This window comes from Calypte anna, chromosome 2, assembly GCF_003957555.1.
Source record: "Calypte anna isolate BGI_N300 chromosome 2, bCalAnn1_v1.p, whole genome shotgun sequence".
In the NCBI taxonomy this organism is placed as follows: domain Eukaryota; kingdom Metazoa; phylum Chordata; class Aves; order Apodiformes; family Trochilidae; genus Calypte; species Calypte anna.
Window position 1 is genome coordinate 92993645 of NC_044245.1, and position 14083 is coordinate 93007727.

Here is a 14083-nt window from a genome sequence, read left to right on the forward strand (position 1 = left end):
TGCTGAAATGCCTACATTGATTATTTTAAATTATTAGCCTTACTCTGTTCTTGAATTTGTATGCTTTTAGTGAGCTTTAACACATTTACAAGACTTATTGACTATAATTACAAGAGAATTCAAGTAATGGACACATCAATTATAAGCAACATGTCTTGACCAGACAGTTGCATAAAGAATTCTAAAGAGAGCTCCATTAGCATCCTCCCCCTTAGTTTTATTCAGTTTTATCTGCCGTAAGAGGGCATATTAAGGGCTTATACAACTGCTCTGACCATGTGAACACGAGCATCCCTCTAAAGACTTAACACTGCATTCAAAGTTGAGTATTAGCTTTAGCAATACAGATAACTACATTATTGACAGGACAGAATAATGCTGAAAGTATTAAGTATGTGAGTTACTGGTATACATGAATACTGCAGTTATAGTAAAACACTTTGAAAGGTTTAAAATACGGTGCCCATGTTCCCCAAGATTAATTTTAAACTTTGTTGTCCAGTCACGCCCTTGCCTTTTCATAAAAAACCTTACAAAACTATTTTAGGATTATACCAGGAATGATCATTCCTTTATGTTTCATTTTTCTTACCTTTTTGTTCTCTTCCTTGTAACCATGCACTAAGTTTCAAATACCGCATGAATTTAAACTAAAGATTCCATAATAAGCCATTATTTAAAAGTACAGTAAAATAAACCCTACAGTTTTAATGAAAATATGTTCATTGAAATGTGAATTTATTATTCAAATCCACTCATAAATTCAACCATGGAGACACCACTTGTCTAAGCAGAGCTCAGTGATTTAGAAAAGCTGTCTATTTAAAATAAAGAATGTATGGCAGGTTTATAGAAACATCGCAGTGAATTTTTACATAAATTTAGAACTGCAGCTTATGCATTTTTTTCTACAAAAATGTTTTTAAATTTTCCACTTAAAATTAAACATAAAAATGAATTGAAAGTGTGATCGGCACAGAAACTAAATCTAATGCTACATCCCTGTTCAACACACCAGTCTAACACACTACCTTCCAAAAAGGCTGTCCAGTTCCAGTTCTCATAACTTATTTCTACAAAACCATCTTGATGCTTCTTACTGGTATTTATTTAGTAATGATATAATATCAAATGTCTAGCCCAAAGCATTATGTAATCCTGAAGGTGTAACTGAATTGAAATTAAATAAACAATTTAGATACTAAGCAACTGCGAGGAAGTCGGAAAGAAAAGCTGATTGTTCTCTCACACCACCACTGCTTCATTATACAAATTTAAAAACCAATTAATAATTCCAATTTAGATTAAAGGGAAGGAAATCTCTCTATATGAAACAAAAAGCAGAACGATGACTGCGCTTAAAGTGTTCTCACATTTTCTGCCCTTTGATCACTGTATTTTCATACCCCTCTAGGTAATTCTGAATTTCATCGGGGACTCATCAGGCAGTACGAACACCAGTTCATAAGAAATGTTAAAGAGATTATCAAGCAGAAAAAGACCAATAGTATAATTCACTGTTTGAAAGACCACTTGCAAAGAGAGCGTTTCCATACCTGTGTGGGTACGGATGTGAGCTAGGAAGGCCATGGAATTGCTACTTCTACACATCTTCCCACAATACTTGCAGACATTGCCTTGGTTCTCTTCCCTCTCCCTGTTTATTTGCTCAGTGTCTTCCACAATGTACTTATTCACTTCCCGCAAAAGCTCTTCGTGTTGCTCTTTGATGTGGAGAAACAAGCTCTGCTCCGAATCAAAGGGCTCCGTGCACTTCACACACTTAAAAGTTGCCCCTCCCTCGGGCAGCTCCTCCACGCTCGCCTGCTCGTTTCGCATGTGCCCAGCACTGGCCAAGTGCTGGTGAAGGTTGCTCTCTGTGTAAAATGATTTTCCGCAGAGTAAACAATGAAAATGTTTTTCTTTTGAAGGATGTTTCATGGCTATGTGAACATTCAGTCCGCTCAAACCATCTGCTAGGAAGCCACAGTCATCACAACGGATACGTGTCGATTCCCCAAGGGAAATTACTTCTGACTTCTTCTTTTTCCCACCACTTGGTGAGGGTTCTGCTTTTGCTGTGAGCTCATTAGCTTTCACTCCATCTGACATCTGTCCTTCAGAATGGTCTGCAGCCTCTCCATCTTGATGGCTTTTTAATCTCACTATAGAAGAATCAAACTTGCCAAAATTTTGCGTTGCCTTTCCTGTACCATCAGCACTGATAACTGTTCCTAAAGTCTCATTGCTACTTTCTTGCATGCCCTCAGCTGTTGAGCCATCTGCCTCCCAAACCTTGTTATTTATAGTTACTTCTACTTCATGTTGTGCTTCCATAAGGGCTTCTTCCTCCTCCCCAGTAGGATTCTCTTTGAAACTTCTGTCACCCTCTAAACTCTGTATATTCTGAGTCGTTTCTACAATGTTTCCAGCAAAATTTGATTGCTCTACTGCACTACTTGTTTCTGGAAGAGTTAGCAGAAGTGGATTATTTTTTTCCAGTGAATTTTTTTTGTGAATGTCAGTTTTTCTACACTCTACTTCTGGGTTTTCTCCATTTGCTATCAAGCTTTGCTCACCTTTTCCTAAATTCAAGTTTGTGCTGCTTGATCTGTTTTGATTTTCTGCAGTGCAATCATCACCTGAGCTGAGGAGCTCCTGACTTTCCTGCAACTCACAAGTAACTGCTTCTTCAGCTGATATCTCTTTGTCAAGTTTTACAGCTTTATCTTTCTGAGGAGTTTGCTGGAGTCCTTCAAAACAAAGGGTTTGTCCTCCATTTTTAGGCTCCTCTTCAAGTTTACCTTCTACTGCATTTTGGGAACCACCACCCTCAGTTATTCCTGGAGATGCATTTTCATCTAAGACAGAACACTCAGTAAAGCTTTTACTCAGGTGATCACCTTCTGCTGTGTCATTGGTACATTTCCTTTCACCTAACCCACTTTGTGATTCTCCTGCACTGTGATGGTGCTCCTCTTGAGACAAAGCAGTGCCTTCTTTAGTGATATTTGCTGTGTTTCCTCCTTCCCCAGAAGAAGAATAAACATAAGATTCTCTTCTACTTTTGTGTTTCTCTGTTGCTGCGTGCCTAATCATCTCTCTCCGAGTAACAGCATAGTAGTCACAAGCCATGCAGTAATATTCAAATTGCTTTGTATGCTTTCGTTTCACATGCAGCTCTAAAGAAGAAGCAGAATGAGCAATGAAGCTGCAGTGTCCACACTTGTTATCATTTGCCCCCATTTCTCTTCTCTGGAAGCATGGGTCACCATCTTGAGCAACACTAGCTGGTTCCAGAAACACACGCTGGTTTATATTTAATGGATTGCTAGTATGCTCCAGATCTGGCAGCCTACTGGCATTTACAGCTTCTAGCTCAGCATCTCCTTGCTCAGTTTCCTGATTGTCTAAGACAGAATGTTCCAAATCTGATGACTGGCTACCATCTTCAACATGTTCATACAAGGAAGTCATGGGGCTGTTAACCTTCTTGCTCATGGATTCAAAATTACCTCCTTCAGGGCTAACAATGATATCTGAGTTCTGTTTTCCACGTCCTTCTATTTCAACACGACTTTTGTGTTTTTTGGTTGCACAGTGGCGTTCCATATCTCCTTTGGTTACAGTGTAATAATTGCAAACCTTGCACAAATAGCTGTACTGATGACTGTGCTTTCGTCTGATGTGAACAGTCAGATTTGTAACACTGGAGGCCAAAAGACCACAATGGCTACATGTCCTAGAAACTGCACCTTTGGCTTTCCCTCTTTTGGGTGCATTAGCTAAAACCAATTCGTTTTCACCAGTCCTTTGATCAAGTGCAATGACATCCTTATTTCTCGACATGTTTTCCACAGAAGAAGATGAAATGTGTATAATTTCTTTATCTAGCTCTGTATTCCCGCTCCCAGAAATGGAGGAATCCACCACTGTTTTAATACCACCAACACCAACACAAACTTTTTCAATACATTCTTCAAAACGTAATCCAATGTTGTTTTTCCTGGCATTCTCAAGGTGCTTGCTTCTTTTTATATGCTTCTCCATTCCTTCCTTACTTAGTGAGTAGAGATTACATGCTTTGCAAAGGAAGTGATGCTCCTGTGCATGTCGGAGTTTTATGTGCCTTGTAAATACAGTGGAAGATCTTGTCTTATAAAAACACTTCTTACACTGAAATTGAGTTTTATTCAGAACAGGATGCTTTAGTTCATTTCTATGACTCACAAAGGAAGAGTCTGTAGGTTTTGCTTTCACTGGTACTTCCATTTCCTTTGTAAGACTTTGGTTGTAGTTGTTTGATACTGAATCTGTGGAGGTTACCACTGGCAAGGTCTGATCACTGTTACTCAATGGAGTAACTTGCTGGAATAAGGAATCATCATGTCTCTCATTTTTTTGATGATTTATCAGTTCTTCTTCCATTTGAAAAAAGAGAATGCAAGTTGGGCAACTATGGGACAGATTATGCACTTCATTCATATGGCTTTGAAGGCTGATTACATTCAAGCTGGTAAATGAACAGAGATGACAATTAAAGCTACAACCACCCATCTGGTGTTTACTGTCCTGACAGTGTTGCTTTATGTCTTCCCTGACTCCAGAGGAATAACTGCACATCTGACAATGAAACTGGATTCTTTTTCTATGAAGTCTTGCAGTATGAATTTCCAGACTTTTTCTGTTGTGAAAAACATGACCACAATCAATACAAGTATGATCACCATGACCAGCAGTAAGTTTACTATCAGAATCTTTATTAACTGTAGTGCTGGAAGAAAGAGTATTTGGATTATCTTCAGTAAGATCTTGAATTTCTGAAGTAGTATTACAATTACTTTTAACATCTGTTTCTAATTCTGTATGTGACATAGGGCTTGAATCACCAGGTTTAAGCTGTGTACTAGCGATATGCTTCATGTGTACTCTCCGAGTTTCAAACTTGCCTCTCTTACTATTACCCAACAAACTGTACCTTCTTTTAACTTGTCGTTTTAATCTAAAAGACCTACTCTGTCCAAATGAAGACCTTAACAATGAAACATTTCTTTTATGTTTCACTCTATTAAATCTCCTAGTCATGTTTAACCTGCTCACTAGCTTTTTGGTAGTTGAAGGGAGTTCTGTTTTCTGCCAGGTATTTTCTGAAGGTTCCGGTATTTCTATTTTTTTGGTATGGACTTCATGATTTTCTTCTACAGTGGACGAAAGCAAGTTTTCTTCTGCCAAAGTATCTGTTTTTTCAGTGGAAATATTTGAAGATGGTATCATTTCAACACCTTCAGTGCCATCATTTTGTTCAGACAAACTTACTTTTGAGCCTTCCGGTGCACTAGGAACACTTAATTCTTTTGCACTAGCACTCCTTGAGCTTAATTTACTGGTCCCAGGTTTTGCTCTGACATTCTTCTCTTTTGTTGAAGCTGATTGTTTATTTTTAAAGGGGTTTTTTTTCAGTATCTGTACAGATCTTCCACATGCAGCAAGATTTTGGCATTGAAGGTGTGCCTTGCCAAGGAGACCAGCATTTCGCTGATTTTCCGCATCACTCTGAAAACCGCAAAAATCACAACAAAATATCTTGGATTTCTCATGATCTTGCTTAACATGCATATGCAATGTGGAACCACATTCAGCTGTGCAGCTACAGTGAGGGCATGTTTGCTCTTTGGATTGTTCAGAGGGGCCTTCTTGTTTATGTTTTTCCATATCAGAGCAGGAAGGTAAACACTGGTCACTGGTTTTGCCTTTAAGACCTTTGTCTATGTTTCCAGCCACACAGCCAACACTGATTTCTTCTGAAGATGACACCTTAGCAGGAACAGTAGCTGACACCTCTTGTGAATGTTCATTTTCCTTGTGAATTTTCAATATGGCACCATCAGCACATTTGAAATCACAATGTAGGCACAGGAAATTTGAATTAAATATGTCATCACTGGCAACACTTTCCTTCTCTGTAGCTCCAGCTACGATGCTGCCTTCTTCTTCAGATGCAATTTGGTGCAATTTCCTTTCACTGCCTTTTCTGTCTTCTGAAGAACTTCGCTTTCTTTTTCTGGAGACATTATCAGGTTTGTCTGCTACAACAACATCCAGATTTGGTGATCCTGACAATGCCCTTTTGTTTGTGCCGTTCTCCTTTCTTTTTTTTTCAAGGTCCCTAAACATTTCATCTGATATAAGCCTTGTTTTCTGCTGAGATGAAGAGTCACATTCAGCATTTTCTCCTGACGTATTTCTCTGTGATTCTTCTGTCAAGTCAGCTAGCAAGCTCTCATCAGCTTCATCTCTCTTCTTATCTTCCTCCTCATCCATTCTTGACATTGATATTACATTGATATCATCCCTTGTAGATCATTTGGCGTAGAACCTATAAAACAAAAGAGTTATTATTAGTATTTTATGCACAACCAAAAGTTAAGACTCAAGTAAAAAAAAAAAACAAACAAAAAAACCACCAACAATAAAACATAGAAAATTAAAATCATGACAGGAAGACAGATACAATGAAAGAAACAAGGCTACATTTTCAGTGTGATGTCTAAACTTAGGACATCTAAAAATCACACTAACTTTCTAGGCACTTGGCTACAGAGCTTTCACTGTGACGAACACCATGTGACAGAGCACTAGCTTCAACAGGTTTTGTGTAATCAAGTCATTTACTACAAGGTTAAACCTGGGCAGATAAGCCTAACCTTTGTTTCTGGAAGCATTTTTAGGATATGAAACACTAATAGATTTCAGGGAACAAGCCATGAGATGTTCAGCTTCTCATGAACTAGAAAATTCTGGTCACAAATTTAAAAGCTCCAAGGAGGAAATGACCATGAACTGCAACAACAAGCAAAACAAAGCCAACATAAACTTCAAATATTTTAGGTATGAAGCTTTCTTTCCCTCCCCTGCTTAGACTACCTGCTAAAGAGAAAGTGAGAAAACAAAAAACAGAGCCATATTCTAAAACAATATGCCACAAGTATAGTTCCCCATCATTTGTAAAATATCCTCTAAAACTTCTTTTCCCAATTGGGGGCAGGGCAGGGAGATGGAGACAAAAAGAAAAAAAAAGTTAATGAAACAGCACACAGCTTTGAACCCCAACACAAACTCTTAACAGTCCAAATCCAGTTACCAAAAGCTTTTGCTTTACTGCTTAGTGTGACCCTCTTGCTCCCAAAACGATGTCACCACTAGAAAACTGATGCTACCATCACAGCTTATAAGAGGGATGGGATGGAAAATCAAATCTTGACATTTATTACCTTTTCATTTAGATTTGAAGTGACTGAGTATTGAAAATACATTTCATTTTAGCAAAAGATTAAATACTAAATGTTTATCTATGTGCTTTATACTGTGATTTAAACATTAATTTGCTCCAGATCCAAGTATCCAGATTTTTTGTTGTTACCCATTGAATGAGGCCATGACCACAACTGTAAGTACTTCCTGGCAAGATTAAGTAATGTTGATACAGACAATACAGGGTAAAAAAAAACCACACAAAAAACCCCTATTCAAGTACATGCTAAAAAAAAAAACAAAAATAAAAACTGAGGAAATTTACTCAAATCAGTTGGACTTATTACCTACGGAAGTAAAAAAATGCTTTTCTGCTTAATAATCATCTATGGAAATCATACAAGGAATTGAGTACAGAGTAGTTTTTCACACAATGAACAGTTTTTCAGCTGCAGGTCTCTCATTGAGCAAAAGTACTGACCAAACTCATACCAAGCTAGCTATATCTAAATAAGAAGAGAATAACCCCTCCAGCTCGCAGTAGCCCTTTGGAGATATTGCTTTTCTAACTGTGGTTTACTGGTTCTTATACACTATTGTTTTTCTTAGTTCACTAAATCATGATAGAGACTACTGCAATTAATCAGAAGTAAAACAATCAGATCTGTAGTGTCAGCTGGTGTAAGTCAGCATATTGTCTGTATGTTCTAAAGGCTGCAGCAGTAATAGGAGAGGAGGATGAAGTCTTCAAAGTCCGAGCTTACCCTAAAATCATGTACGAGAACTGTTTGGGGATACAGAAAAAGAGATCAGATGAAAATTATGGTTTTTACCTGCAGCACAGCTTTATTTATATAACTTTGGAAATATCAAAAAATTACTGCAGTGATGAGTGCCATGAGTCCATCCCTAACTGCATGCAGCAGCTGTGGCTCCTCTGCCCCACTGCACCTCCGCAGCAGGTTCCCAGCCCACCACTGGAACTGAGTGCTCTTCCTTTCCGTGGCCTGGGTAGGAACAGCACTTTCTTCTTTGCCTTGCTATACAAGGCAATTTGCATTATCAAACCAATTCTTTTTTATAGGATACTTTCTTCTTAGACCTGCTGATTTATCAGAGAATCTGTCCATCAGTGAACTAATACCCGCACTGGAAAATTCCACTGTCCAAGGCTGTATTGGGATAATTAGGGGTTTCTCCATCAAGAAAAACGGATACATCCAAGACATATTAATCTGACCAAGGGAGTGATGGCTCCACACCATACTCTCTTCTTACATACTTCATGCCCACTTAAAGACATCCTATAATTAGATCTAAACCTAAAAGCATTGTCATGCCTAGATTAATCTCTGACAGAAATTGCAAGCCACTCTCAGCTAGAGATACAGTAATCAGAGGTGGATGCTTCCCACCTGTCACAGGTAGGTGTCAGCAGCCTCAAAACAGGCCTTTCCTGCCACACCAGCACAGATTCACCTCATCTCCACTAGCACACCTCAAAAACTTGGATGATTATATGCATAGGGCATCTGTAGGACTTACTTCTCAGATTTTTTTCACTAACTCTTCGATAGAAATTCATCCTGCTCTGTGCTCTACCAAAAATCCTGGGTCACAATCCCAGTTCTGGCATTGAACCTCGTCTTCAACTCAACTCTATTACATTAACTAAGGGTTTTTTCAAGTGCTTAGGACAAAAACAAACAAACAAACAAACAAACAAACAAACAAAAAAAACCCCAAAAAAAACCCACCCCATTTCCCTCATTTGATCTTTGTAAACTAGTTGCTAGGCAAGTGGAAAAGGTGCTGCCAATAAATTCAGTATGAAATTAAGATAGTCACATATAAAATATAAACCTGCAAATGAGCCTTTTGCCCCAGCCTTCTTACCTAATTCTTCCAGTTCTCCAAGTCAATACTAAATGAAGACACTTGTCTCAACCTTGATTTCATTGGAGCACACAAACACGGGATGCACTCTGCTTCATTTACAGATAGAACTCCGAATGAAGTCAAAAGCCTCATGTCTCCCCCCACAACTAATAACAAGGATTACCAATGCAATGGCTCCTTGGCTGCACGGGGTAAGTTAGGTATAGTGACAATTAATGACATGACTTTATCAGTTTTATCTCTACCTCACATGTGAATTTTCATGAAAATAATCTCCTCTACACACCCTTCCCAGAGTTAGATTTGCCTATGTCCCACTTCTACATAAGCTGCGTCAAAATTTCACTACACGGGAGTATGCACTGGCATGAAACTGTAATCCAGAAAGATTCTTCTATGGAAGAAATCAGCTATGAGGTTGTTTATGTTATTTCTCTAAAATTACCCCTACATTAATTAATCTAAGGAATTAAATTGCGTTCAAGTTCCTTTAGTTCTCTCCTAAATTTGCCTTTAGGACATGAGTACATGCCTGAGGTATGCAACTAATGGCACTGTCACTACTTTTTTTTGGGACCACAGTCAGTGATTTGCCAAACTCCAGGCCAGTCCTCCACAGCTCAGATAAGATCTAAACCACCACACTGAACCACATCTCTGTTTTTCCCCAGTGTGATCTTTTCTCAGATAATATACCTGTCTTTAATTTCAGTAGTATATGCTTCAGCTTCCTTCATGGGAAAATAGTGTCCTACATCCAAAGGGAGCTGTGGGAAGACTTCTCAGCTTCCTGCATAGACTTACTGCACATATGACCTCTGCTACTTGAAGGATGCATTCAGCACACCATAAGCCTCCTGTAGGCAAAAGGAGCCCAGAGTCCTTCTTGCTTTACTGAAAGCTTCGCTCCTGAGTGCCCATTTTGAGGTTTGCCACCAAATGAACACTGGCAAAGCAAAAAACTGGTGACAAATCTGGATGGTCCTAATGCTCAGCCTGCATAAGCCAATTCACCTCTGCTTTCATCAAAGCCACTACACGAAGTAAGAGCTAGAGAGAGTTGGTATTAATATAGGAACTGATGCATCAGAAAACGCATCAGAGGCACTCCAAGTCCCAGTGACATGATCCATAAGGTAAAATAGGTTCCTTTTTTGCAAAATTAATCTTGGATCAAACTTTAGTCAGGCACAGGGACTGTCATGAGGAGTACAGAATCAGCATCTGGAATTTGATTAAGTGAACTGGTAACCAAAACCACATTCTACATGGAACAACTGACCCTCTGGAGCCATGGCAACTAAAGCAAATGCTGAAGTCTAACTCCTACTTATTAGTCTGACTGAATAAGCCTTTTGATAATAATGTAATGCTGGAAAACTCATACAGCAGTAGAGCTGAAGAGGAACAGCTCTTGAACTATCTGATTCATGGACCAACAAGGCTAAAAACGATGCAAGATGCAAGTTCTCATGCTTTTCCTTCTACCTTCACCTTTTAAAGATTCCAGTTACGGTTTTACAAGTAACAGATGTCTAAAGTGCAACAATATGAAACCACTTAATGTACTGCTTAAATAAACCAGAAAGGATTTATATAGGCTCTGAGACTGCACTGATGGTATCACCAGGTACATCACAGCACACCACCACAGCACAGGATCAAGCCCAAACTAAGAATACAGCAAATATTAAGTATTTCCATGGTATAAAACCTGCTTCTGTCAAACAGCACTCTCTTAACATCATATTTGATGATCAAAATGAAGCTGTTCTAATTCAGAAGTGGATTGACTTTTTGTAACATAAATCTTTTGTTAATGTTCATATAAATCAAGTATAGCTGAACAGATTCTTAAAGGATATGACCAAAAATTAATTTGCCACATTAGCTTCAGGTTAACAAATTCTTCTGCTTGAAGACAGTCATACATTACCTAACACATTTTAAGTTTCTTTGCAGTACACTGCTGTCCCTAAGTTTTGGAAAGAAACCTATCGTGGCCTCATCATTTGTGTGCCAGAAAAGCTAAGCTCACTGATTCTGCTGTAAAGAGGAGCAAAGTCTTTAACACAGTTCTTCACAATTTTCCAATAGCCAGAAGAAGTGAAACATGTATTTAAGTTCCTCAAAAGCAAAATTTTATGTTACATATTAGATCTGCATATGTGATATATCCAAATCTTTACACAATATATGAGGAAACACACATATTGTTAAATTGCAAGTGCATAATACACAACACTTCAGCCTGTGTCACAGAAACCAATATAGTTAGTCTATAACTAACTAAACCAATATAGTCTCCTGTTTATGCATTGGGATTTCCAAATGGTCAGAACTGTAGCTTATTTTCAATATTTAATCTAATTTAAAAGATATCCCACAGTCACAATTCAGCACAACCTCATTACCTATAAAGAAGAAAATTAATATTAAAATGAAGAAAAATAACACTTGTTGAGCTGCCACCACAATTTTTAGCAGGTAAGTCAGAATTTTGTATTCTTCCTATGATGGTTTTTTTTTATATTTATATGGTATCTGCTACAGTTCTACAAAAGCATCAGTCATTTGCAGACAGAAAATAGAGAACATTTAAGTTGAATATTTTCTCTATTTTTTTTTCCTCTGGTCCTCAAACAGTATATAATTCCTCTATGACAAAAGTGGTGGAGATGGTGCAGTTAAGATTTTCAGTCCTTAAGTTTCAAGACTTGCATTGCCCTTATAAATAAAATTTAGAAAGAAATAAACTTAAATCAAGATCAAAAGGACAAGCAATTTAGTGATGATCCATAAACTTCTAAGGAACAGTAGAGTTACTTAACTTGATCCTCAGTACAATTTTATTTACTTTTCTTTTTGATCACATGCCAGCTCTTTAAGGTAAGAAGTAGGGGTGTGTACAGAAGAACCCAAAGAAAGAATCTTTACAAGTATTAAATTCCATTTTAATTTTAAATTTTTTTATGCTAAACCTGGCATTACAACTGCCAAAGCACTTCCCAGTCATAGTATTAACATTTCCAAGTATTCAGTAACCAATCTGCAGTGTTTGTAAAAGATGTGACATATAGAAAAAGTGTTTCTTTTTTTTTTCCACTAAAATTTTCCCTTTTTTAGACATTCAGTCCTTTCAATGAAATAATACATACAGTAAAGCACAATCATTTTAATGAGCTCCTTAAATAGCCCACACAGAACTGAATGTGAACAACTCATCTCAACAGATGACCTTTGTGTCAAATAAACATCTTACCATTATCAAGGGCATTAACATCCTTCCTAAATCAAATCCCAGGTCTGCCTTACGGCATTACAAAGCTACCTCTCTTCCTTCGGAGAGACTAATCCAAGATTTAGAGACTAATCCAAGACTAATCTCACTGATGCAATGCAGAAGATAATATGGTTATGGGTTCATATGCAACAAAGATCACCATTTGATGCTAACCATTACAAACAAGTACTTTCCCTTGCAGCTTGAGAATGAGCTGGTTCTTCATAGAATAAAATCATAGAATGATTTACCTTGGAAAAGACCTTTAGGATCATCAAGTCCAATTGCTCAACCAACACACTGCTAAGTCCAGCACTAAACCACATCCCTAAGCATTGCATCTACACGTCTTTTAAATACCTCCAGGAATGGTGACTTAATCACTTCCCTGGACAGCCTGGTCCAATGCTTGACAACCCCTTTGGCAAAGAATTTTTTCCTAATATCCAATCTAAACCTTCCATGGAGCAACTCCTCACAAGACTTGTTCTCCAGATGCTTCACCAGCTTTGCTGCCCTTCTCTGAACTTGCTCCAGCACCTCAGTGTCCTTGGTAGTGCAGGGACTAAAACTGAACACAGTACTTGAGGCGCTGCCTCACCAGTGCTGAGTACAGAGGCAAAGTCACTTCCCTAGTCCTGCTGGCCACACTATTTGTGGTTACAAACCAGGATGCAGTTGGCTTCCCTGGCCACCAGAGCATACTGCTAGCTCTTATTCAAGCTGCCTGTTGACCAATACCCTCAGGTCCTTTTTCTCTGGGCAGCTTTCCAGATATTTCCCAAAGCCTGTAGCATTGCATGTGGTTGTTGTGACTCAAGTGCAGGACCCAACTCCTGCCCTTTTTGATCCACCCTGTCCAGATCCCTCTGCAGAGCCTTCCTATCCTTCAGAAGATCAACACTCCAGCCCCACCCCTAGTTTTATGTCAACTGCAAACTTACTGAGAGTGTGCTCTATCCCCTTGTCCAGATCAGTGATAAAGCTACTACAAAGAACTGGCCCCAGTGCTGAGCCCTGGGGAACATCACTGATGACTAGCCACCAAATGGATTTAACTCTGTTCACCACAATCATTTGGGCCTCACCAGACAGTGAAGAGTAAACACACCCACTTTGCTGCGGTACCAGAACCTCTGCAGCTAAACAAGCTACAAATTTTCAAAGTCTTAGAAACTTCTGCACTGATGTATCTACAACAGCTAAAGTGACAAAATAAAAAGCCCACTGACAGTTATCACTAGCGTGTCACTGAAAGTGACAAGTTATCTGCACTCATTAACTTCATTTTCTCACAAAACTGTAATGGCATCACAGGGAAACACACCCTGCATTACAACTCGCATCCTTGCTTCTGCTTCCAAACCACTGAAAATCCTTCCAGGTGGGTGGAAATTGCCAGCATAAAGCAAGTTCTTATGAATTCCTGACATAAAGAATATATTCTATAATTCAGACCAAAAAAATGTTGAGGAAAAGGGAAGGCTTCCTAGTTCATCATCCACTCACTTCAGTAAGAGCCAAATGCTGCTAAATGCAGCAGTGACCATCAATTAGATCAGCTTTGAAGAGGAAGTCAGAAAGAAAGATATGGATATACATAGTCCCATCGCAGGCTGACAGCATAAATAGGCATGCGTGTCCAAGATC

The 14083-nt window shown here is 38.6% G+C and overlaps 1 protein-coding gene across 1 annotated transcript in view; it reads right to left on the minus strand.

Annotated features, from left to right (window-relative positions):
- The window catches only part of ZNF407 (zinc finger protein 407), a 347057-nt gene that overhangs the window by 312308 nt on the left and 20666 nt on the right, over window positions 1-14083 (minus strand). The window contains 1 exon segment of the mRNA XM_030445366.1: window positions 1557-6376. Within this exon segment, the coding sequence (XP_030301226.1) occupies window positions 1557-6330 (4774 nt within the window). The 5' untranslated portion in view covers window positions 6331-6376.